The sequence below is a fragment of the Marmota monax genome, unplaced genomic scaffold (assembly GCF_021218885.2).
Source record: "Marmota monax isolate L192 unplaced genomic scaffold, Marmota_monax_Labrador192_F-V1.1 WCK01_AAM20220418_F8-fsc00027, whole genome shotgun sequence".
Classification (NCBI taxonomy): Eukaryota; Metazoa; Chordata; class Mammalia; order Rodentia; family Sciuridae; genus Marmota; species Marmota monax.
The window spans coordinates 10225473-10252160 of NW_026694617.1; the positions used below are offsets into that span (position 1 = coordinate 10225473).

At 35.9% G+C, this 26688-nt stretch overlaps 1 protein-coding gene across 3 annotated transcripts in view; it reads right to left on the minus strand.

Moving 5' to 3' along the window:
- Positions 1 to 26125, minus strand: part of Fam3c (FAM3 metabolism regulating signaling molecule C) — a 45207-nt gene extending 19082 nt beyond the window's left edge. Inside the window, exons 1-6 of one of the 3 annotated variants that reach the window (XM_046422430.2) lie at positions 25954 to 26125; positions 20991 to 21117; positions 13371 to 13424; positions 9075 to 9179; positions 1051 to 1080; positions 223 to 346 (exon numbers count right to left, since the gene is read on the minus strand). In XM_046422430.2, the coding sequence (XP_046278386.1) occupies positions 223 to 346; positions 1051 to 1080; positions 9075 to 9179; positions 13371 to 13383 (272 nt within the window). In that variant the 5' untranslated portion in view covers positions 13384 to 13424; positions 20991 to 21117; positions 25954 to 26125. Of the gene's footprint in view, positions 1 to 222; positions 347 to 1050; positions 1081 to 9074; positions 9180 to 13370; positions 13425 to 20990; positions 21118 to 25526; positions 25739 to 25953 lie in introns of those variants that run through there. The other 2 variants (XM_046422429.2, XM_046422431.2) reach the window with 2 other exon arrangements.
- Positions 26126 to 26688: the final 563 nt, after the last annotated feature.

A 26688-nucleotide genomic window follows, 5' to 3' on the forward strand; every position in this document is an offset into this window, starting at 1 on the left:
AAAGAAAATCCCTTGTCTCTACACAAAACTGGATAAATGCTGTGTTCTTAGTCATTCTCTAACATACAATTCAGTAAATGCATGGGGGAATCAATTATATAATAATTGAAATAACTTTCCTTTAGAAGAAGCATGCCCAGTTTATTTTCAGAAGATTTATTCAACTCAGGCCTGTAATTTAATACATAGCACTCTTTAGAGCTTCAAAGAACACATACTTACACATTGTCTTCCAGGCAGATTTTGGGTCCCACCACATTGGCTGCTCCACTTGCCATTTTAAAAGCAAAATGTTTCTCAGGGCAAGCTTTTGAGATACCACATTTATATCTGGGAGGCTTCGTAGCTTTGGGGGAGAAAATTGGATTTTTTTTCTTTAAGAAAATAAGTTAGAGACTGTTTTCTGTTTTTTTTTTTTTTTAATCTCAACCCAGAACAGACATTATGTAAAACATCAAAATATACAAAACTGAAAAAATATGTTAGCCCTCTCTCACCCCAGAGGGCTTTGAAGAACTTCAACCCAAACACCACCATAACCCAAAACCTCCTGGGAAACAAGCTAACACCTGACATACATGGATCAAGTAACATGATCTTGACAAGTGTAGATGTATTTCATCTAATTTTTCTTGACTTCATCTTTAAATTTCAGGATGTGGGAAGATATGAATTGCTACTTTCCATAGATGCATAAAAACCTTCTGAGTCATTAAAGTTACATTCAGTTACCTCCAGGATCACTAAAAAAACTTAATGTCTGACTTTCTACCCACATACTAGAGTTTGAAACTAGGATTCCTTTACTACTCCATTGCCTTTAGATCTTATAATTCTGGAAATGAGAAGCACTGATGGAACAAAATGTTCATTATGAATAAATACCAAGAATATTCAGCTTTCTAGGCAAATGGAATCCTCATAACTTTAAAAACCAACTTCTAAATCAGTTTCTATTCACACTTAAGTACTGACATTGCTTAAATATAAGCTCTCATATGCTTTAAGACAGAGTAAGCCATTTGTAAAATATTGAGATGAAATACTTACAACGTGCAGCTGTGTCCAATGCTGACCTTGCTAAGGGGGAAAAAAAAAGTCATCTTTATTAGAAAGAATAAGCCTACCAGCAAGTATCCACTTTTTTAAGCAGGGTAGAGCTTCTAATAGGCCTATAAAAATGTCTGAATGAGAGTGCTCAGAATACAACAAATAAAATGTGAATATCATATCAGAAAAAGAGATTAATAACTTTACACTATACAATTTATTACAAACATTTATGTAGATGTATCATGGAGGGTCAAGTTTTATTACTGATAGAACATTCTATGTTTTAATCTTTACATTGTATTTTTAATTTTAGTTATTACAACTTTAAAGTGCAAATAGCAAGTTACTCTATAAACTTATTTTTAAGTACTGGGTAAATATGATGTTTAAAAGTTGTTACTGCTATTTGGTATTTAGTATATAAGCATATAAAATCCCAGAGAATGTACATAATCCTGTCTTAGTGGAAGTGCATGGCAGTGGTAGGAACTTTTATTTCTTCAAGATACAAATGCATTGGGTATAATAAGAAAAAATTAAGGTTATCACTAAGAGTTTCATAATTTACCAGATCAAGGAAACCAGAAGGTTAAATCTTAACTCCAAACCAGTAGCTATTATTCTGGCTATCCATCATAATTACATAGAGAACTTTCTAGAAGCACCAACATCTGATCACAGCTCAGGAAATTATAACTTAGATCATCAAAGTACTGTGGACAGCCACTTCCTGATTTGGCTAATAAGTATGCAGTGTGATAAATGTTAGCCAGCTGTCTGACTATAAATAGTGACTTAGTTTTTACTTCTGTACTATTTTAGATAATTGTGAATTTCCTGTAAGCTCAATATTCAAAATGGGGAACAGAAAGTCAAAGCTGAAAGATAGGATCTAAAATAATAAGAATGAAAATGACCATGTAAGTTAAGTGAAGCCTCATTGATTCAAGAGAATACTCAGTAGAATATTGTTCATCATTAAAATCATAGATAATACAAAAATGTGGAAACAGTTTAATGAATGGAATAAAACAAAACAAACTTCACCCATAGCATGACTTTAAATACTAAAAATATTCATGTGATAAAAACAGAGCCTTAAAGGAATCAGAAAAATGTTGGTAAATTAGGGTGCTGGGATTTCTGGAGCTCATTCTTTCAATTTTCTTAAATTATGTCATTTTTTTTCCTTTGATTTTAATCAGGAAAAATAAGATATCTAGGCCAATGTTTACTTCATAAATGAAAAAACTTAAACTCAGGATGTGATAAGCAGCAAAAGGGTAAGAATTCTCAACTTCACTTTGTCCTAAATAAACAGGTGTCTTTCAGGTCAAGTGTTAGGATTCTTTAAGAGGAAGCTCTTTTGAAGTCAGGGATTTAGGGCTGGGCGGTGGCTCAGAGGCACAGGAGTTGCCTAGTGTGTACAGGCCCTGGGTTCAATCCCCCAAACCACAAAACAAACAAAAAACCAGGAATCTAACAAAAATTGGGTCCTAATTAGAATAAGATGTATTCCATGCTTCTATAATTATGTCAAAACGGATTCGACTGTCCAGTATACCTAAAAAGAACCAATAAAACAACAACAAAAACAAAACAGTAATCTGGTTACTCAACTTATGGTAATAGGTCAGAACAGGGTTAACTTGGCTCATTGATTTGATCACCTATGTTTTAAAGATACAGGAACTGATGAGTTTACTGATTTTATTTGTTGTAGGTTAAAATAAGTTTTAACTTATTTTAAAATAAGAGCTAGTTTTTAAAACAATCTTTCATCTAATACCCAAACTCATACTGTACCACCTCTGAAAATAGGAATTTCTGAGCTCTTGTTCTTGTGATTATATACACTAAAATTGCCAGGCCCTGGAAGCCAGGAGAGGGAACCTTTACAGCAATCCTCTGGCTATCTATAGGGTGTAGACTGCACAGACAGGGAGTCAGCAAGGACAGTGCTGAAGCATTCCAGGTAAGGACAGTCACCCAAAGACAGCAAAAGCAGATTCAGAGCAACTAAGAAAACAATAGTGACAGGACTTGGGAATGGACCATGCAGGAGAGAGGAAAAGGGAGGAGTCAAGGATCTAGCTCAGGAGCTGGCTTAAAAAGCATTCATTCATTCATTCATTCATTCTTATGAGCCAATGAACAAAAATACCGTCTCTGTACTCAAGTTGTTTATAATTTAGGGATGAGGATGCAGCTCAGTGAAAAGAGTGTTTGCCTAACACAGAGAGGACCTGGGTTCAGAAAATAGTACCACAAAAAGAAGATGCTTATAATCTAATTAGGACATGGGGGGAGGGTGAGGAATCAATGATGAATTCAGTGTTGGATCTGTTAATTTTAAGATATGTTATGATATGAACCAATTAGGATATAAGCCTGTTTTATGTGCCCAAATTTTGTTCCTTTTATTGCTGAGTAAAATTTCAATTTATGGACATGCAATGATTTATTCATTTATTTGCCAGTTATTGCCCCTTTTGGTTGCTTATGATGTATGGCTTTCTGACCAGAACTGCTTTGAAAATGCATTGACATGTTTTATGTGGAAATATGTTAGTTTCTCTTAAATAACACCTTAAAGCGGGAATGCTGAGCTTGAATAAAACTGAATTTTTAATTTCACAGAAAGTCACCAAGGCATTTCCAAAGTGGCTATACCATTTTATATTTCTGCTAGGTGATATATGAGAATTTCAGTTACTCCATATCCTCACCAACACTTGATATATTTGGAATTTAAAATTTTGGTTTTTCTAGTGTTATAGTGATGTATCTTACAGAAAGATACACTCACATGGTTTTAGTTTGAATTTCCTTAATCTCTAATTAATTTTCATTCATATATTATCTTTGGGGAAAGCTTATAAAAGCATTCTATATATTTTTAAGTAAAAGGTTTTGGTTTTTTTCCTCATTAAAAAAAGAAGAAAAAGAAAAGAAGATACTTGGAGAGAATCCAAGTACAACAGCATGAAGGCTAGCTGTAAACAGGCCTGGGATTAAGATATAAAATGGAAAATTGGCAAACAGATGAGGTCATCCCGAGAGAGGATTTGAAAAGACACAGGGAGAGCCTCCTATCTTATCAATAAGCAAGTATTGATTAGAGCACAGGAACCTTAAAAAATGTGGAGTGGCCGAGGAAAGAGAAGCAGAAGGAAAATCAGGGATGGCTCATCAAAGCAGTCAAATTAGTTTGTATATACAATATAAGATGTAAAACCAGTAGCTGCTATTCAATTAAAAAAAAAAACTTTACTGGAATATAATTTAAGGAAAATAACTTTGTTAGTCATTAGGTTTTTAATGAAACAACCTGACCTCCATTTAATGTATAAGGGGACAGACAGGATGCTTAAGATGACAAAAATGCTTGTGAAAGAATTTTCTTTCCAGATGAAAGCTCATTTTTATCCACGACTCATCAAAACTAAAAGCACTCTACCATGCTTGTTCTAAGCATGTTAGCTCCTGGAGTCAAACAGGTAAGTTATTTTTTGTAAATAAAAGGGTATTGTCCAAGGTAGGTTACAGGCACAATATACAAACACATAAATCCCTGCGCTTAGCAACTTTCATTTCAAACCACCTGACAATTCTACACTTAATTTCTTTCAATACATACAACAGTTCACCTCAAGGAATAATAGCAAACATTTCTGATTTAGTTATATCAATAAATATCTTTCAGTAAGTTACTACAGAATCAGGATGACTTAGTTTTAAATGATATTTCAAGTGCAGTTTTAAATAATATTTTAGTTTTAAATAATATTTCAACTGCAGGTAAATGGATGGAGTTGGAGAATATCATGCTAAGTGAAGTAAGCCAATCACCCAAAACCAAAGGATGAACTGCTATGTGGACGCTGATCCATAATTGGGGTGTGAGGGGGAACATGGGAGGAATGGAGGAACTTTAAATAGGGCAAAGGGGAGGGAGGGGAAGCGAGGGGGCATGGGGGTTGGAAAGATGGTGGAATGAGATGGTCATCATGCCCTAAGTACATGTATGAAGAAACAAATAGTGTGACTCTACTTTGTGTACAACCAGAGACATGAAAAATTGTGCTCTATATGTGTACTATGAATAGAAATGCATTCTGCTGTCATGTATGACAGATTAAAAAAAAGAAAAAAATTATGTATTTACTACTTACCAGTGGTTTAAATATGAAAGGGCATGTGAACTCTATAGAACGTTATTTACTGCAACAATATATGCAAAACTAATTTGGACTGTGTATAGTATATTTACTAGATAAGTGTCTACACTGAAAACTCACACATATTAAGTCAAGATCATGAATTAGACTGATAACTGTATCCATGTTCATATCCTGGCCATGATCATGTTTTACAGTTTCTAGATATTACTAATGGAAGAAAACAATTAAAGAGTATGCAAGATTTCTGAGTATTATTTCTTACAAATGCTTGCAACTCTACAACCCTCTCAAAATAAAATTGTTACAAGATTGTGGGTTTTGTCTTTGTTTTGCTGAAGTTTGAATGAGGGTTTCATGTTATTAAGCCAGCATTCTACCACTGAGCTACGTCTCCAGTCCAAAAAATTATTGTTTTTTTAAAATCACAATTAGTCTACCTTAGTATTTTCAACTATTAAACTAGTATCAAAATTTTAGTTCTTTCTTTCTAGAAATAAGTTTATTTTTAAAAAATAATATTATATAAAAAACAAACAAAATGATGTATAGAAACTATCAAGTAAGTTAGAGAAGTTGGAAAAAAATGGAAAACTCACCAAAAAAAGGTGCTTAAGATACAGATTACAGAAACAATCTCAATACTGGGCTAAACTCATTAATCTTTAATAAATGAAGTTACATGCTAAACAAATGACAAAGATAACATATATCCATCTTGGCTACAATAGCCTGAATGAGAATTAAAATTAAACCCCACAAGTTGAATTTTCATCAATTCAACTGACTGAAATCCAATAAGGTTTTACAGATACAATGTACAACCTCAGTTATGATATTAAAATAAACATCTGCCCTCAGAGTACCTAAATCACATAGGTAAAATACAATAAAGTCTTGCAGATTCTTAACGTCAAGAAAAATCAAAATGAAAAGAAGAGACAACTAAGTTAAAGTACTGTGTTTTTCATAACTGTGTTTTTGATTACCAGTGATTGCCCAACTAATGCAGCTCTACATGAATCCCACATGGGAAATATTCTTTCTTCTCACAGAAAAGTCAGAATGCTCAGTGTTTACATTTATTTTCACTCAATCAACATTATTATCTGCAGGGCCCAGTCCTAGATGCTGCATTAGGCAACAAGATATTATTGCCCTCATGATCTAGTCTCTGTTGGGGGAAGACAAGACATATGAAAAAGAAAAAAATTTTAAAAAATTCTATAACATTAAGACAGAATAAAATGATTAACAAAATAATGTATACTACATGATTAGAACAAACAATTCAAAAAAGGAGCAATACATTCTAATAAGTAAAGAGGGGGCACTGATGTAAAAGTAAGAAAGATTAACAGATGATGGGGAAAGGAGAAAAGCATGCAGAGTACAGAATCAGCATAAGCAAAGGCTGATATATAGAAGGACAGGATACGTTCTATGTCCTAGCAAGTGAGACACAAGGGGTGGGGAGGAGTGGAGAGCAGGTCAGAAGGCAGACTGGGGCTTTGACTGTCATCCTGAGCAGAAACTTTGCAGTTTTCCTCCAAGAACTGCAAGTTCTAAAGGTTCATGAGTTTTGAGAAAATGACTCTGGCTACAGTATTGAGGCAGGCAGATAGTAAAGACAAGAAAGAGATGTGGAGACATTACTTACTATGTCTATAAAAATAATTCACACTAGAGAGAAAAATCACAACTAGGGAAGAGGTTTGGGAGGGGTGGGGAGGGGAGGTGGGGAGGGGGGGAGGGGGGGTGGAAAGCGGATGGGGGAGAGTGGGGGAGTGGGTGAGGGGAGGGGGGGGTGGAGACAGCCACAGCTGGGGAATCACCAATTACATGTATATGATGATTGTGCCACACTATGGCCACCCAGCCCTCTCTTCACTTCTCTGAAAACAGTGGGCCTTTCCCCAAATGGCCTCTTTGTACCATTGGTCCTCTGCCTCCTTTCTCTCAAGGATCCTCCTTTTCTTGTCTGTTCAATGTCTTTTCACTGATTTGTCATTTACCCAATTTTCGCTCAAAGCCTATAGAAAGTTGTTTACTTAAAAAAAAAAAAGGCACATGCAACTCGCTTCCACATCAAGCTACCATCCCATCATCATCTTCCTATACCATCAACATTTTTAGCAAAGTTGGTTACACACTGCCTCTGGAGCAACAATCAACAAGTCCTCAGAGCCTTCAATGTTGTTCCTGCCCTTCATTTGATTGAAAGCACTGTGCTCTCGAAGATCACAAGTAAAACAAAGACTCAAATACTTTGTAATAACCACTTGAAGCAGGATCCTGGGTACTTCATTTTCAGATAAATGCCAAGTGTTGTAAAACAGGTTCAGGAAGAAAATAATCAGTATATTAAAAAGAAATTACTGAAAGGGAGGATTCCATTACTTGAAAAGATGAAAATGTGTAAGAAGGTGGTCTGAAGAACCAGAAGTGCAATTTAATTGTCTGAGAGATCAAAGATAGAGGAGAACTCCAGCAGACAGAAGTAAGGACAGGGTATTGAAATTACCTGGGAGGACAAAAGGCAGAATTCAATGAATACAAAGAAGCACTTGTAAGTAGTCATGGTAAGAAAATGTTTGCACAGACATTGAGGAGTATATGTCAGAACTGTCTTCAGCTTGGATACTCAGTATGTGGTCCATGCACAAGAATCTGGGCGTCATCTGGCAGCTTGTTAGAAATGCAGAATCTCAGGCCACATCCCAGATACAGATCAGTATTTTCTGGAAGTTCTTTTGACATGAAAGCTTGAGAAGTACTGGCATAGAGAATCTTAGATTAGATGCAAGAGAGTCTTTGGACTCCTTTCAATTTATGGAAAGCAAAAATCACTAGTCCAAAGATCTCACAGTGGTTTTCATTCAATTCTACCTAATAGACCAAAATACTGTTTGCAGGTTTCACTGTCTCATTTTCCATGCTTATTTTTTTAATATCTTAAACACCACCACAGCCAAAGCTTAGTCAATATAAGTACAAGGATCTACAAAGGGTATAAACAGCTTCTCTAACTTCAAATGATAAAGACCTGTGGTCTCCAGAAAAGGTTACAGAATTAATTTTATATAAGGCCATAGTTAAACATAAACAATTACTTCCCACTTAAATATGTAAGCATTAAGCTCCATTCTTTAAACTCATAATAAAATATTTACAAAACAGAAACACATTTGGTACTTAGTTCAAAAAGATATGAAATATATAAATAAAATACTATGAAATAAAAGTGGTTCCTGAGCAAACATTTCAAATTTCTTTCAAAAACTTAAGGATTTTGTTAAACACTGGATTAAGGTACCTTTTGCTGATTACATTTACAATATAGAAACATTAAATGAATGAGTAAAAGAAAACACCACATAAGGAAAAATAAGGGTAGGAAAGCAGGACAAGTTTTTATGACCAACACCTAAAATGCATTAATACGGCTCATAATCACTCAGTAACTGAGGGCGAGATTTGGGTCCAAGTTTTCTAGCAGCCAACTCAAACAGAAACAATCTAAGCTTAGGGATGTTATTTATCTTCTAAAATGTACATTCAGAAGCCATGATTATTGCCTGAAAGCATGCATAAAATAAGCTTATTAAATATGTTCAAAATGTTGAAGATTCATGCTCATACTGAATTAATTCTAAGACCTATTATGTATTTTAGAATATGTTACTGAATCACATTTACTGATAAAATAATTCCTTTCCTAGATAGAATAATTCCTTTCCTAGATACCCTCAACAGCAGTAACTCAATATTGAAAACTGATAAAACTTCTGATACCCATATCAAAAATTTGGTTTAAGAAAGGAAAGAAACAAAACTTACCAAAGAGATTTCCTAAACTTGTATCCATTTTTATTTCAAATACTTGAGATATAACATAAAATGTCAGTAAAAACACTGCCACGGCTACTACCAACTTTGCAGCACCTAGACAAAAGGCAGAAATGATCAGCATTAGTTGATGAACCCACAAAACTTTTGTTATACATTTCTATGAAAAATGTAAGTTTCTTAAAAAAAATTTAAAACTAATAAGCTTCTACTTTTTATCTACTAAATTTTAATTTTACTTGAGTTACAATAAAAGTTGTACTAACAATCCCATCAAGATAAAAAATGTTCCTGATCAAAGAATTCTTGAATTAGTTATCAATCCCAAGATAGGATTGGTTGAACAATCTGCCTAGTTTTATGTAAAGAAAAATTAAATATCTGTCATGAGTTTCCGGTGGACTATGCAACTGTCACAGCTAATGGAACCCACCAACCAACACCAAGTTTGTTGAATGCCGTACTACCAATCCTTTTCAAATATAAAGGACAATGCTATACAGGGATGTTACCAAAACACTAAACCTTTTAGAGATTGCAGGGCCTGGAGAATATCCACTAAACAAGCAGTTCTCAAATAAAACATGACAGGCTTATTGTCCTGTCACCAACATACATGTCCTGGAGCTACACAAACCCTTGTGACATAGCAAACATCAAAGTCTTCCTCCCCATTCTCAATACCTAGTTTAGGAAGCCTGTCTGAACTCCTGGAGGAATAAGTTGACATCTATCCTGATGTTTCATAACATGGCTACTTGGTGAGCTCCACAAGGGCAGACTCCTTGACTTTCATACCTCTGTATTTTCAATTATATCAGAGTATCTTACAAACAGTCACTATTGACATTTCTACTTAATAAGACCCATCTTTTGTCCTTTTTCTTCACAGCTAACCAAATGTAGGGAAGAAAAGGACAAAAGTGCAAGACAGAAAAGGACAACTAAGAAATATCTTCCTTGGGCTGGGGATGTGGCTCAAGTGGTAGCGTGCTCGCCTGGCGTGCGTGCGGCTGGGGTTCGATCCTTAGCACCACATACAAACAAAGATGTTGTGTCCGCTGAAAACTAAAAAATAAATATTAAAATTCTCTCTCTTTCTCTCTCTCTCTTAAAAAAAAAATCTTCCTCTTAAACTAAGTATTTCAGAGACATGTGGTTATTTAGGAACAAAAATAATGTGTATCTATACATTCCCTGTTCCCCTCTCTTACTAATGGGTTCATTTGCAGTTATACAACAGAAGTAGATAGGATCAGCAGTTATCTCACTATTCTTAAAGGAAAAAAATGCCTAGAGGTGAATGCCCAAGATAACAGATAAATTAGTGCCATCATAGAACCAGAATCCAGGGATCCTAACAAAGACTGGTGGTTTGTACAGTACTCTCTTCTAAAACCAAATTACCACATTCTTCTAAAGAAAAAAAAAAGCTGAAAGTATTAGATAAGGAAGAATTAAAATTTTGTTTTCATTTTAAAAAGAATAAACTGCAGCTTTTGGAAAAGGGAAAGGAATGAACTGATGACTGAAGATGCTTGAAAATGCTGATTATGCTGAGAAGCAGTAGGAACTAACTTGCTGCTATGAAACACTATGAATGGCTATGACTATGTTGGGACAGTGAGTAAATGTAAAATATTTATACCTTCCTCTCAATTTTTTCTGTGAACCTAAAACTGCTCTGAAAAATAAAGTTCAAAAAACAAAAAACAAGAAACTTTCCATTAACATAGCAATGAAGTGGCAAGGAGAAGCCACTCCTCTAAATCAGTCCCTGCCTCCCTCCTCCATTTCCTACCTTCTCCCCTACAAAAACTACTTCCTGTTCTTAAGAGCAAAGAAAAGCTGCCTACATTTTTAGTGCATGAGCAAGCAAAATTCCATTGGGCCTTCAACTCTTCCCCACAGGATCAAACCAAGTGCCTCATACATATTAATACTCTCAACAACTGTTTGCAAAATAGATGAACGATAATAGGTGGCATATTGTTTCTTGATCATTTAAGACTAAGACCAATGGCTTGAAGATTACATAATCACATGATAGTCTTACCATTTTATTTTCTAGCAATCATGGGCCCATACAAGCAGAGATAACTCTTCCCTATCTGTCCTATAAAGCAGATATATGATAGTTTAATTGTTTAAAACTGAAATGATAATGCTTCCATTTTCCAAACCAGGAAAATGAGGCTAAAATTTTAGATTATTTGTCTAAGGTCATATAACTAGTCAGTGGTAACCTTGAGTCTTAAGCCAAAACCAACTTGTTATGCTGGACCATTAGGGGAACTAAGAAGAAACAAAAGCTCTGAGGGAGAGAAAAGTTAGGATAGGGTAGTGGAACTTCTATTACAGAGGTCTCCTCTATATCTGGCCTGTGTCCAGGACTGGCATCTAGTCCTGGACATGGAGGGGCCCAACCATATCATACTAATTTTCCAGGCAAGTCCCTCTTGCTTCTAGCCATGGACTACACTAGTTGTATATTCCTATTTTTCACAAACCAAAAAGCATAAATTTCAGATGTAAGAATAATGACTATATGGGTATTTCAAAACAATCAGATATTTCTTAAAATAAGAAGAGATTAATTAGTTAGAAGTAATGAAGTAACAGATGATTCATTAAAGGCAGTTCCCTTAAGACCTTTACTAGGAAAGGTGCCAAACATAAAATAAGCACTCAGTGAGTAATTACTCATCAATTAACTTGGGCATTAATTGTCAGAATCAGAAAAATGGACTACATGACAAAGTTAGTTTCAACTAGAATGAATTCAAAATTATGTGAAGAGAAACTTGCTTTATTTCAAATCCCTATGCTTCAGCAATAAACTTTAAAATCATATGCAGACATAATCATCAATCATCATATAGTCCTGCTGTGCTATAGATCATTAAAAACATAAAAAGGGCTAGGCATGGCAGCACATGCCTGTAATCCCAACAGCTCCAGGAGCTGAGGCAGGAGGAGCTCAAGTTCAAAGCCAGCTTCAGCAACTTATTGTAAGCAACCTAGTGAGACCCTGTCTTAAAAAAAAATTACTTAATTAAAAGGGCTGGGGGATGTGGCTCAGTGGTTAAGTGCCCTTGGGTTCAATAACTGGTACAAAAAAAAAAAAAAAAAAAGGCACTGGAACATGTTTTTTTTTTTTTTTTTTTTTTTTTGAAACCACAAGCAAGCTCTTGGTTCCCAGGAATATTATTCAACAACTGTACAACTACTTAAAAAAAAGGGATACTAATTTCATGGAACAGTGATCCAGGTTTTCAAATTTCCACAAAAGCATTTGTAACAACCTCCAGTTATCCTTTCTTTAATAATCATGTCCTTTGTTTAATAATCATGAAGCTTAACCAATTGTGCCTATTTCTATACAATTTTGACCAAAGTACGAAGACTGGTTTGTTAATTAATCCACTTTGACTTTAGGAATTTTTTTTTTTTTTTTTTTTAAAGAGATGCTGCTGGGAAAACTATTTGGTTTGCTGGTGAGAAGATGACAAGTAAGACTGATTACCTTGAGAAATTACAATTTATCTCCTATGTTGGGTATACATTTAATAGAAATGCCTTTGTAGAATGTACACTGTCTTTGACTGAAGGACAGGTGGGGAAATCACTTCCTCTTTATAGGTAGCAAGAGTCCATTCAGGTGTATGGATGTGCCTTCTTATGTTTAAAGATAGATAGCTAGCTTAATACTATAAACATCTAGTGATGTTTCTCAATTTCTTTAAGATGATCCTTCAGGAACAGGTTAATGTTCTTACATCATGTAACCTCACTTATGCCAACTGAACTTGAATTAACAAATACTGAGTAAAAACGTGTATTTTATTGAATCCTTTACCTACATTAGTTTTAATTTTACTTAGGAGAGATTTAAACTTTGAAATTTTAGAACTCATTTTTCTCAATAGGCTAAAACTTTAGCAAAATAAAAATCAGCCTCCTAACATGGTAAAAATCATTCTTTATATGGACATTTTATATATAATATTAGGCAAACAAGCTTAATATATAAGAAATATTAAAACCATACTTAAAATATTTAGCATTATTTCAACAAAATGTTTATTTATAAAAACATATGTAATGTTCACTAAATGTACAATTTATAATTTGCTTACTATCTAAAAAATTAGGCTAAATAATGTTAGTTAACTTTAGCTTTATACTCAATATAAAACAAAGAAACATTATTTACTGTCATCTTTAGTCATTACTAAACAAAGAGGTTACACAAAAGGCAAAATTACACTAAATTAAATATCTTACCTGCTACCCTCATGTTTAGTTTTCAGTCTATGAAACTTTTCATTAAATATGCTCCTAAAATCAAAAGAAAAGAAAAACAACATTAATTCTAGAATAAATATTCTTTTTTAGATTGAATTTGGAGTATATACATAGAACTAATTAAGTAAATGTCATGACACTTCTAAGTATTCTACCCTCATTAATATTTAATGAAAAAACTCTTATCACCAGGTCTGTCTCCTTTCACTGGACCATAAAATCCCAAGAGAGTGGTCTGAACCCTCAAGCTCCCTCACAAATGAAAAGTGGACAAATGAGAAAACCTGCCATTAGGCTGTGACTAGAAGACAATGTTTTATTATTCTCAGTGATTATGCATCCATAAGAAATTTATTTAGTTCAAAACTTGGGTTTGCTGACAAGGTTCAAAGAGGATAAGCTGCTTACTCTAGTCATGAACAAATTATATGCAGAAATGAGGTAAGAGTTTAGGTTGGCCAGCTCATTCCATGCTACATGCTACATGCTACATGTTGCTGTTACTGCTACTACTACTATTACTACCACTACTACTACTACTACTACTACTACTACTACTACTACTTCTTTTTCTTCTTTTCCTCCTTCTCCTTCTTTTTTTAAATATTGGGATTGAAGAGAGTCCACCACATACTAGACAAAAGCTCTACCACTGAGCTACATCCCAAGCCCTTTTTAAGAGGGTCTCAATATTGCCTAAACTGGCCTCAAACTTACAATCCTCCTGCCTCAGCCTCCCAAAGAGCTCAGATTACAGGCATGTGCCACCATGCCCAGCTGCCACTTCATTTTTGATTTCACATAATTCAGCTGTCACTATGTTAAGCATTCATGGCAAAGTCTTAGTTTAATACCAGGGTTCTCTTCATGGTTTTCAATTTACATATGCAAAATAATATATTTGGAAGTACAGAAGTATAATTTTAAACATTCCAGCAATTATTATTGACAGAATACATATCAAGTTTTTAAAAAACCTGTTTTTTGATATTATTTTACCATACACAAGAAACAGATACTATAAAATGTGTGTGTGTGTTGTGTGTGTGTGTGTTGTGTGTGTACCTCCTAAGAAACAACTCAACATAGGTAAACTTAAAAATTAAAAATGGAAAAGCAAATGAGTTTAATAAGAAAGCCATATCCATGTTGAGCTGGAAAACTTCCAGTAAACAATCTACTGTAAAGGAAAGGACTTCAAAGGGAAGTTGTGATTAATAAATCGCATAAATCAGAAATAAATTTTATTTTATGTTTTGATACTTAAGTTTCCATATTGATCTTTGATCTATAATGATCTACCCTTAAGGACACTGAAAGAAAGTGAGACATCCAGTTTTCCCAAAAAAGCAGGTGGCTGGGGAAGGGTAAACAGCACCCAAAGATGCATGCTCCATCCTGGCTCCTTTTCTTCTGTACAATCTACCCTGAAGCAAAAAATCAACACTTAAACTAACTTGTTCATTATTGATTTCTTTTCCTTTGTTGGTTATAGGAACACCTACAACATAGTAAAAAAAGTCAATGTTACATATCTATTTAAACTACTTAGCCACAGGCTAGGAAAACTGAAGCCAAAGTATCCACAAACCATCACATCACATTAAAAAAAAAAAAAAAAAAAAAAGGTTGGCTTTTCAAATGAAAATCCCAACAGGTTATAAATCCTCTTTTGGCTTCCAGCAAAATTGAATTCTGCTTTCACAACACATAAGGCTTTCCTCCCAGTCAATATTCCAAATAACTTCACTCTTATCTGAGTGTGGTCTCAGAAAACTTCTTTTGAAAATGCGATAAGCAGTTGGGCACCAGACACCTGCTGTTCTATTTCAGTTTCCATTACCTGCTGAGGCTGCACCTGTATAATTACAGTCACTGCCTCCTATACCTGCCACCTGTTTGTACCTCCCAACAAGCCTGCTTCTAAATTTATCACTACTAAGACCACATTGTAAGCAACTACAATTGTCTAGCTGAATACAATTGTTTTATACTAAAATTGCTCAAAGAATTAAGTTAGTAAGATCTCTAAATTAAAATTGCTTTAAATTAAGGCTTTAGTTATAACACATCTTTGTTTAATTAATGATGCAAAACTGTAAATCAGAAAAAGGAGTAATGAATATATCTGAGAGTAAATCATGGAGCATATTTATGATGCTACTTCCAAATAATTCCTGATTTATATTCTTATGATAGCACTGAATACAAAACAAAATATTTATAATATTCTCAGAGGGGAACAAAAGAAAAAATTAATGGAAATCTCAGGCTAAACCACACCAACAATCAAGTGAGGATCAAAGAAAAAGAAATCCAATGAAAACAAACACAACAGTACCAGGATAAAAAAAGACCTCTACTAGAAATTCGGAACTCTATCTAGATGCAACAAGTAAAGGGTTTACCATTTTTCTTACATAGTTATTAAAAGATGGAATTACAGAAACTAGTACCAGCTACCAAAACAATAGTAATTTTGCAGTGGGAGTGTATTCTTATGACAGATTAAAATTAAATAAATTAAGCACCAGGCACAGTGGCACATACCTGTAATTCCAGCAACTGAGGCGGCTGAGACAGGAAGATTGTAAGTTAGAGACCAGCCTCAGCAATATAGTGAGACCCTATCTCAAAATAAATACAAAGGGCTGGGGATACAGCACAGTGGTAGCATACCCCTGGGTTCAATCCCTGGTACTGCATAATAATTATTATTATTGTTAACTAATTAAAAACCTCAGTATATTTATGAAATAAAATTGCTCCAAAAAGTGCAAATGTAGGCCAAAACAAGTTTCAGTGTTTAGACAATAATCAGGTTTCTAAATATAAAGTGCATAACTATCTAAAAGTCAAAAGCAAGGAGGGCCTTTGTGTGATGAAACACTGAACAAATACCAAGTATGGGACCTATACTGAAGAGAGCCTAAGCTAGGACCTCAGAGTGACATACTGATTTCTCTGAATGTTTAATAATATGAAAACATTCCTTTAACTCAAGAGTCTACTTTGGTCCAAATGAATGAAGTTCTTTTACTCAAGTAAAACTAAGACTACCATGTGGAAAAGGAGGTATTGTCTTAGAATCCATTAACTTAAGAAACAGCAGAAATGAAAGCACAGATCAAGTGTCTGTGCTTTCCAGTCTTTCCTTCAGAAGTGGATTCCGTATCAGGAAAACTACAAGAACACCATTCTATACACAAAATAAGCCATGAAAACAATTACCAAGAGAGGGATATTTTGTCAGTTAACATAAGCCCAGGCAGTGCATGCATTCAGTGGTGCGATTCACACACATTCTTATATTATATAACCTCCCTACCAGCCCTCTAGCTGTAGTGGGTATTATACAGGCATTATGGATGAGGTCAAGGGATTTGTATAAAGTCCTATGAAGGGTAAGGAAGAAGCTCACAAATAAATCCACGAGGTCTGATGACAAAATGCTATGCCAATCAAATTGATCAAACTGATCTCTGATGCAAAGTAGCCTCTCCAGAGATTATTTAGTTTGTCAAAATGACTAAGCTTATGTGTTAGAGCCCTCCCACTTCAAAAATGATACAAGAAAATGAAGGGTACAAATATGCTCATTAGAAAACAAACTAGAAAGAAATACTATAGCTATACTCCATTCATATGAAGAAACAACCATTCAGTTCAATTCAACTTCAATTTGGTGCTAGCCAAATGACACTTTCAACTGAACCAACTAAGTTCAGATGATTCTAACATCCACACAGACTGGAGCTTTTTAAGAGAACTACCAAAAAAAAAAAAAAAAGGCAAAAGGGCAAAAAGATAGATATAAAGTTTATTTAGGTCCTATGTCAATTTTATGTGTCAACTTGACTGGGCCACAAGTTATCTATATATTTAGACATTATTCTGGATGTGTCCATAAAAGATTATTTTTGGATAACATAGACTGAGTAGACTGTCCTCCTCAATGGGGTGGGTTTTATCCAATCCACTGAAGATCTGAATAGAACAAGAGCTGAATAAAGGAGTATGATATTATAACAAGTATTTTGATTTTCATCCATTAATCATGGCTTATAACTCCCTTCCCAAGGTAGGTCATTCTCTTCCACAAGGAAGTCGCTGAAACCCTAATTGCTACCTACCTTTCTATATTGGAGCTGGCCAAAAAGAAACTAACCAGTTCTCATCTATTAGCAGGTTATGAGATGCTCCTAATAATAAATCCCCAAGTTTTGAGGTCATGGTCTTTTGTGCTTTGATGTGACAGTACAGGGAAAAACTGATTTTCCTAACAAAAGGAGAATTCACACTCTGCCTATCTTTAAGCTGGGAGAAAGCCTTTGGCTGTGGACTGGAACCAAACAGTCAACTCTACTTGGTTGCTAGCTTGCAGACTATAGATACCAGACTGCATGACCTTTAGAACTGTCAGCCAAATCCTTATAATAAATTATTACATACATAACAAATTATATATCTACAGATAGTTTATTGTAAGGAATATGTATCTACATATTTATGCTTATTACCTATATATCACCTATTGGCTATTTATTGGGAAAACCAGACTAATAAAGACCCCCTTGAGTTTGGAAGATAAAAAGTTAAATTTCATCTCCAGAGCATTAAAGTAGAAGAGTAAAACGAGATAATGCTGAAACCAAAAGAATGCTAAAACTAGAAGAGACACTAGGGTAAGTTACTTTGTTATATTTACAAATAAAAATATGACATTAAAAAGAACTATGGGCAGCTGGATGTGATGACACATGCTTGTAATCCCAGTGACTCTGGAGGCTGAGGCAGGAGGATCATGAGTTCAAAGCCAGCCTCAGCAAAGGTGAGGCGCTAAGCAACTCAGTGATACCCTGTCTCTAAATAAAATACAAAATAGGGCTGGGGATGTGGCTCAGTGGTTCAAAAACCTACTTCCAATAAATAACTACATTTCTGTAAATAAACAGGGCAAGTGTTGGAAATTTTTTTCTGTAAGAGGGCCAGATAGTAGATATTGTTAAGCTTTCAGAACCTTCAGAACCGTACAAACTCTATCACAACTGTTCCCCTCCATAGCTGTAGCCAGAAAGCAACAATCAATAATATAAAAATAAATTGTTCAACTGTGTTGTAATAAAGCTGAATTTCATAAAATTTTTATATATCACCAAATTATTATTTTACTTTTTCAACCCCTTTAAAAATGTGAAAACCAATCATGGATTGTGGGACCACACAGGCCTATGGGTCATAAGGTGCAGAGCCCTGAGATGAGGAACAACAACAATAAAATTAAAGCAGAAGAATAAAAAACTTTTCTGACTATGCCCAATAGTCTAATATTTTTTTACTGGGTTACATGCACAATATACAACTCCTATACAGCTACTACTAGACCTCTTAGAAGTACTATCACAGAAGTTGAACTGATTGAGCAATCCTAAAATTTATTCTCCATCAGACATTTTCATACTCAACTGCTCTCTGAAGAATATTTTGTACATTTTTTTGAGGAAAAAAACAGGATATTTCACCTTTAAAAGGGAAAAATCTTTCTCTTCCTATAGATGAAGCTATTTATCAGTTACAAAGACAAGAATAAATCTAGACTCTGTAATGTTTCCAAACCAATCCCAGGAAAGAGAAAGAAATTGGCAAATCTTACTAAATTCCATTGCATTGATTATTAAATATGTTAGTGGAAAGAAGCTGACACCAGTTTATGCAAGTGTTTAAATGGGTTCATTTTTGTGATGTGCTTAAAATAGAGTTGACTCCACTAGGTGATTCTGATGTTGTGATCAACTCTTAAAATTTCAAATATTTAGCCTTTTAAAAACCTTTAATACTTTAGTAATATGTTATTTCTATCACAGATATTCACTATTATCAAGTAACCTATCTCATCCAGATGCTACCATACCTACATTTTTGCCTGGCTAGACAAATTTTTGAAATAACAAAATGGGGAGGCGAAAGATGATTGCATTTATTTGAAAGAACATTAACATTTGAAAACTCAGGATGCTCCCTGAGCTGCTATCAAGTGTTATACATACTATAAATAGAATATGGCATTTTTAATATTAATTGCTTAGGGATAAAAAAAATCCAATTATTAACGTCAGACAGTATTTAATGTTAGGACACTATTATGTTTTACATATAAAGTATCCCCTCAAAGAGTAAATGTGTTATGTAGATTGTATAGAGGTAAAATAATTACATTATGAGAACTGTAACACAGTCAGTGGAGTCAACCAGTTAATGGATTAATAATCTGACAGGACTACTGTACTGGGTGGTAACCGTGAGCAGGTAGGGTATGGATGGAGGAAGTAGGTCACTGGGACATGCCCTTGCAGATTATATATTTTGTCCCTGGCTCCCCTGCTCTCTGCTTCCTGCCATGAGCTGAGCAGCTTTCCTCTGCCACACTCCTTCACCATGATATTCCACCTCACTCTAGGCCCAGAGCAATGGAGTTCACTCACCATGGACTGATATCTCTGAAACCATGAGCACAAAATAAACTTATTCTTCTGATGATACTGAATTCTAGAAGATGCATCTAAAAGAATCTATCATTTCTCTCTCTCTCTCTCACACACACACACATACAGCTTTTAAAAGTGTGCATGAAATAATGATTAAAATAAAATATTGTAATGACTAACAATTTCAAAAGTTTCCCAAGTTTTTTTTTAAATATTTTTTAGTTGTCAATGGACCTTTATTTATTGATATGTGGTACCAAGAATCAAACCCAGTGCTTAAACCATGCTAGGCAAGCACTCTACCAATAAGCCACAACCCCAGACCCCTTCCCAAGTTTTTAAAAGAACAAATTAAACTTATATTTTGACTAGGGGACAAAAGACGCAAGAAAAAATTTCCCCCAACTCTTTCTGCAAAGTGGCCCCCCAAAAGGTGAGATTGCAAAACAACAGATGAAAATTTTTTAAATAATGGGTCAACTGAACCAATAAGTAAGTCTTTGAGAATAAATTGTCATGTTCTATTGAAAACCTTGGGAAGAGAGGCATATGGATGATCTATCCCAGGATTGTTAATAGTTATCTGAATCAACACCACATGACTTTTATTTTCTTAAGTAGAATGATATTGAAATTACATTTTAAAGAAGACAAATATCTAAATGTGCTTAACAAACAAACAAAATTAAAAGTATACTATGGAAAAGCAAAAATGAGCAGGAAGTGTTTTTAACTTCCCCCTAGAATGTTAACCAATGTTAGAGCTGAAGCAAATTTGGACTACCCTGCGAAGATTCAGCTTTCCTCTACAATCCATAATAAGTATTATACCTTGTTATTCATTTGGTTCTCTTAATACTGAATAGAGTTAACACTTCAGAAAACTTATATCTGATCTACAGCATGTTGGATAAAACTCCAATTTCCTAAGGATAAAAACAGATAAAATACAGCTATAATTACCCACTGAATTTCATTTAAAAACAAGTTAACAAAGGGCCACCATCAATCACATAAGTTCCCTGCCTAAATCAACTGCACCAAAGACAGCAGAGAGAGAAGTAGCTAATCCTGACAGACAACACAGATTCTGAGAGCAACATGAGTGACATACCTTCCGAGAGCAACATGAGTCAGCTCAATGTCAATCTCATAGTACAATTCCTCTGGTCCATGTGAATCCGCCACAGAGGAGACCTAAAGTTACTCTTTCCTCTTCAGAAATGTGAGAGATCCAATTTCTGTAATAACCAGTTGATCAACAAGCATTTTACCATGTTTTCCAAAAACACTTTAAGGGATTAAAACTGAAATTAATCCATGTTCTGCTTTCCTCTTCCTAAATCTAACATAGCTAAGTAACTTTCCCCACCACGAAAGGAAGCACCAAAAGCAGGTAGAGTTGTGTTTCACTGAAATCTCAACAGTGAAGATTTGCTCTAACCTACAGACATTCTTTCAATACCCAATAGAACACTTCAGCTTTTCTTTTTGAATTGGCAGTTAGAGTTGAGGCCTACTCTTGAGATTTTGTGTTTACCCTACCACCTCCTCCTACAACTACTCAGCACAGGATGGTTTGCAATTCGTGTATGAGTGCATAAACAGCTTCTTGACATTAGTGACAGCTATGGACTAACAGAAAAGAATGATAAAAAGATAAATCAAACCATTATGCTACATCTGATGTCAGTGTGACAGTAAGTAAATATTCCAGTGGAACATAAGACTTCTGAACTGAGCCACTAACATAAATGACTGGAAATGAGTAGAATGAAAATAACACTGGGGCCAAGCTGGAGTGCATCACACCTCAAGAAAGCTGCACCTTTAAAACAAAGTCATCCATACAATCTTCATTACAAACAGATATCAGGTAAGGACTCCTTATATAAACTCTATTTTACATGGTACAGATGTGAAGAAATGTTGTTATGTAATTATTTCATCTCATATCATATGCCTTATAATAACCCTTTGACAAGAGGGGCCCTTTTGTTTCTTAGAAACCTAAAACCCTGTTATTGATTTTGGCACAGTGCTTCCCTTATCAGCATGTGTACACCCAGGATGAGGTTTACAACCACATTTCTGTTTCCTGAAACAACTTTATAAACAATTGCACAGATTCAATAAAATACCCTACAAAGCCCTAACTACAGTATTACCAGACCAGGGACATCAGAATCACTAGTGTGCTTTTTAAAATGCAAATTCCAGGGCCAGCCACAGACCAAAAGAATCAGAATCCCTAGGAGTAGGTGTTAAAACTCCAGCATGTTTAACAAGTTCCCCAGTGATTCCCATTCAAGCACAGATCTGAGAACTTCAGACCAAGAGCATAACAATCCAAAAAAAAAAAAAAAAAAAAAAAGCAAATCTAGGATGAAAGGCCCCAAACTAAAATTCATATGATAAGAATTTTTTCACTGTTTTCTGAACACCAAGTGGAATCCTCCTTTGGGGGTGAAAGAAGAGGAGGCTGGCAGTGAATAGATCTGGAGAAAATTGACAAGGAGCAGGGAAGACAACTTCAGTTTGCAAAGGTTAAAACAGACTACTTACTATATTTTCAATTTCCCGAAGGTCTTGCAATTCTTCTGTTTTAACCAAAGCATAATTTTGATTAAAAACCTATAATCTAGTTGAAGGAATGGAATGATGATTACAGCACAAACATACCCAAATCTAAAAACAAGAAAGAATCTTACAAAATGCCATTTATTTTTGCCTGCTCCTTCAAGAATTCTACAATTGTTTAAAGGGTTATAATCTAAACAACCTTAATCCTATACTGTAAACGACCTTGGGGAAGATGGATGGACAGAAATAGGTATTATCAAGAATAATGACAAAAATAATGCAATTATAAGATGGACATAAATAAGATTATTAAGTACCCATCTCATAAATTGTGTTTAAAAAAAAAATTCGGAAAAGGCACAAATGTATACATGGTAGAACTCCTATCCTCATCTCCTGTAGCTACTTTACATCAAATGATAAGTTGCAGGTTTCTATTCTGTGTAGGAACTTTCGTTAGCAACCACACTAATACTGTCTTTAAATAGTCTGTAGAACTGACATGCACAATGGCAGACACAATTCTGTCAGTCAAGCCTTCTGCACAAAGAAATGGAGACACAGCAGTTCTATATGTCCAACAGCCCGGGACAAACTGCAATTAACATCCTATTTCTACATCAAAATCTGATGGCAGTGGCTGGAGCTGTAGCTCAGTGGTAGAGTACATGCCTAGCACACGGGTTTGATCCTCAGCACCACATAAAAACAAATAAAAATAAGGGAATTATGTCCATTTACAACTAAAAAAAAGATTTAAAAAAAAAAAAAAAAAAAAAACTGATGGCAGGCCAGCAGCCATTTGCAAATAGATGCTTCTAATGTGATTTTTTTTTCTGAAAATGTATTAACCAAAATAATTCTAAAAATTCATTGCTGTTGACCAACATCCTTCAGAACTCACTTAATGATCACTAACTGCAGGTAATGAATGGTATCCTTCCTTATGTGGCACACCTGATACCATAATACTACCTCAATAATTCTTTGGAGCTGATGATGAAAATTAGTAGGACGTGACTCATTACTAGAAAGTTTCATGGACTCACCAGGGTCCATTAAAGGATGAATGGATAAATGCTATGTGGTACTGTAACCATTTGTGTGATTTTTGATTATGTAATTTGATTACCTATGTTGGTTGCTGTATCCAACAGGACAGTCAAGATACAGAACTACTTTACTGCCAAAAGGAAACTCCATGTTGCCCTTCTACAAGCATATTCACTCCATACACTGTAGAGACTTAGAGGTATTAGAACATTTAATTTCCTTGTCTGACAAGAAAAATCAGCTCATTGTATTTTAGGAGCTATATTAAAAAAAAAAAAAAAAAAAAAAAAAACACACAAAACCGTTTGAAGTATAAAAAGCCTCACCTGTTCAGCCTCTTTGATCAAATGAATAAGTATTAAATGTGCTAATTTGGTCAATGCCATTCACAAAGTAACTAAATGCAAAACTATTGCTTAAAAATCCAGATTATGGAATCCACAGATTCTTTAGGACTATGTTCAGGACAAAATTTGCTACTGTACTAAACTCTGAGCTAGATGAATTCTTTTGAAACATAAGACCAAAATTTTTCTCTCTGGGTCAACTTTATGAAATGGGTATAAAGATGAGAGGAGGTTAAACATTCACTATCTTTGAGAAAATAAAGTAGCCTTATGAAGGCCCAGGCTTTCTTATTCATAGTATCCTTGATACCTATTAATTATTGGCACATGGCAGGCACTTTAATATTTTTAAAAGACTGTGAAAACATTTTTAAATAATGAGGCTTACCATTAAAACCCAAAATAGTGAAAAACATAAGGTTTTTATGATCCCCTACAGGGAACACTACCTTTTGCCATTCAAGTCTCTTATCTTTTTGATCTTCTAATTACCTTCTCCTTTTTAATGTGACTTTACAAAGTATGTAAGAATACTTAGCAATGCTTAAGGTTACAATATATATTAAAAGTTTGTGATTATAATAAAACATTTTTAGTTTTTAAGGTCTCTTTAGTCCAGTGGTATTCACTCTTATTTTGCCACCCTTTTGAAACAGAAGCCCCCTACTTTTTAAAAGTCATATAGGTAATCTGAAGCTCCCCCAGACTAGAAGTAAATGCTGTTTATTAGCTAAAATTATTATTACTTTTCTTCCCATCAAGTAATGCTACTCTTTAATGAGTTGAGAAAATAGTGTGAGAATCTATGACACAAAGCTCCTAACACCTGTATAAAACAAAACAAAACAAAACAAAAAAAATGACTTAATTAGTAAAGAGACAGAGAACTTAAGAGGCAGGCAGCCTCTAGAAGGAGGTACAAGTCAATAATACCACCCAAACCAGATGCTGACTTGCCAATTCTGCCATTTTCTTGTTGAATGGCATTTGGTAAGTTACTTTTATTTTCTAAGTTAAATGGAGATCTCTTGGTACTCTGTAAAGCACTGCTTGAACATAGTAATGCTGCCCCAAACCTGGAAAATATAATAATATATCACTAGTCCTGCAAGGTGTTCACAGGTCCAGGTGGTCTGGGGATCTGCTATTAGCATCAATCTTTATTTAACTTCTCTGAGAGCTGGCATTTTCATCTGTAAAGTTAGGAAAGAAGATAGATAAAAGGACTTATTCACTTGAGTTGTGAGAAATACACATGTGGAAGTACTTGGCAACAGTGTACAGCAATTAGGCAATTTAAGATTATTTAGTGACATTGTATCCATATATTTCTCAGTAAATAAAAAGAAACAGAAAAAGTTCTATCAATTAGAAGTTCTGAAGTAAACATATTTAAGTAGAGGATGATGTAGAGAGTGATGAAAGCATCCCTCCCCCACATCTCCCTCACCCCCCCCCCCCCAAAAAAAATCACTGGCTTAAGGTAACAACTTCAATCTGTCAATCCTTACTCATTACTTAGGTGTAGGGAACTAGCCCTCACACATAGTAGAGAGCTGTAGTCGTACCAGAATTTTTTTTTTTTTTTAAAGAATTAACAGTGCATTCATCAATGACAACAAACACCAATGGGCTATAAGTTTAAAAAAATAAAAAAGAAAAAGTACCTCCAGTTTAGGAAACAGTAAAACTTCACAAGTGTGTCAAGATGGCCCTCTACCGAGTTCGAATCCAACACCCAACTCCAGCCCCGCCTCTTGGGGTCCACCTTACTCCAACCCGGGTGTGTGTGGAAGGCGCGCTCAGGTGCCAGCCCAGACCCGAGCGCGGGACCCTGCGCCAGGTGCAGTCACAGCCCCGCCTCCCGCGGAGCCCAGGCGCCACTGGAGGATGCTCGCACCCAGGCTGCAGCCCCGATCGAGGGCCCGCGGCGCCCTGGGTGCCCTGGGTCCCGGTCCTGCCGCTGAGTCGCCCCAGGGCCAGTCCCCCGCAGGCGACCGTGGGGCGCGGAGAACGAGGAAGAAGGTGGGTGTCCGGCTCCCCTGGTCTCCCTCCATCCCTCCCCGGACCTCGCTGCCTCCCCGGTCGTCTCACCCGCCGGGCGCCCGCCTTCCGGCCTCTTTACGCTCAGTCCCGCCGGAGGCCGACGGGAACCGCCTCCGCCTCCAGCGCTAGCCTCAGCTTCCTCCCGGACTCCTCCGGCTTCCCCTCACCCCCGCGAGTGGCCAGGAGGAAGCCAGTTCGCCACCAGGCCTCCTCCCACGCTTCCCCCGCCGCGACCAACGGCCCCCGCCGCCGCGACGCCGCGCCCGCCCCCTGGCGGTGGAGGACCGCGCGGGCGCCCCGGCAGGCCGGAGGGAAGGGCCGGAGATCCGCTCCGCGTCCCGCCCGCCGCCCCCAACCCCGCCCTGCTCAATCTAGACTTGCCACGTGGGAGCTGCCGCGTTGACCGCCGGCCCCTGGGTGACATTATGGGAGGAGGGGAAATGTGCCACAGCCACCTCCCCGGCATCCACACACACACAAAATCCCAGATTTAAAGGCAGAAATTTCAAAATGCCCAGCCCCATCCTAGCGATCCATCAAAGAGGGGGAGGTCATGTCAATCTAGGATCTGAGTGACTATCTTTTGACCTCTTGAAAACTAGGTTACTGATCATGAAAATCCTGTACATCTGAGACATTATAGTGAATTCTGGTAACCTTTAATGCACACCCAAGGAGGAAACTAATTCTTGCATTTGCATGTCATTTTGTTTCTTTAAATTTTTAGCAACATTACAGTTAGAAATGTGTTTCTTTTCTGTTAAGACATTTTCCCACAATTGT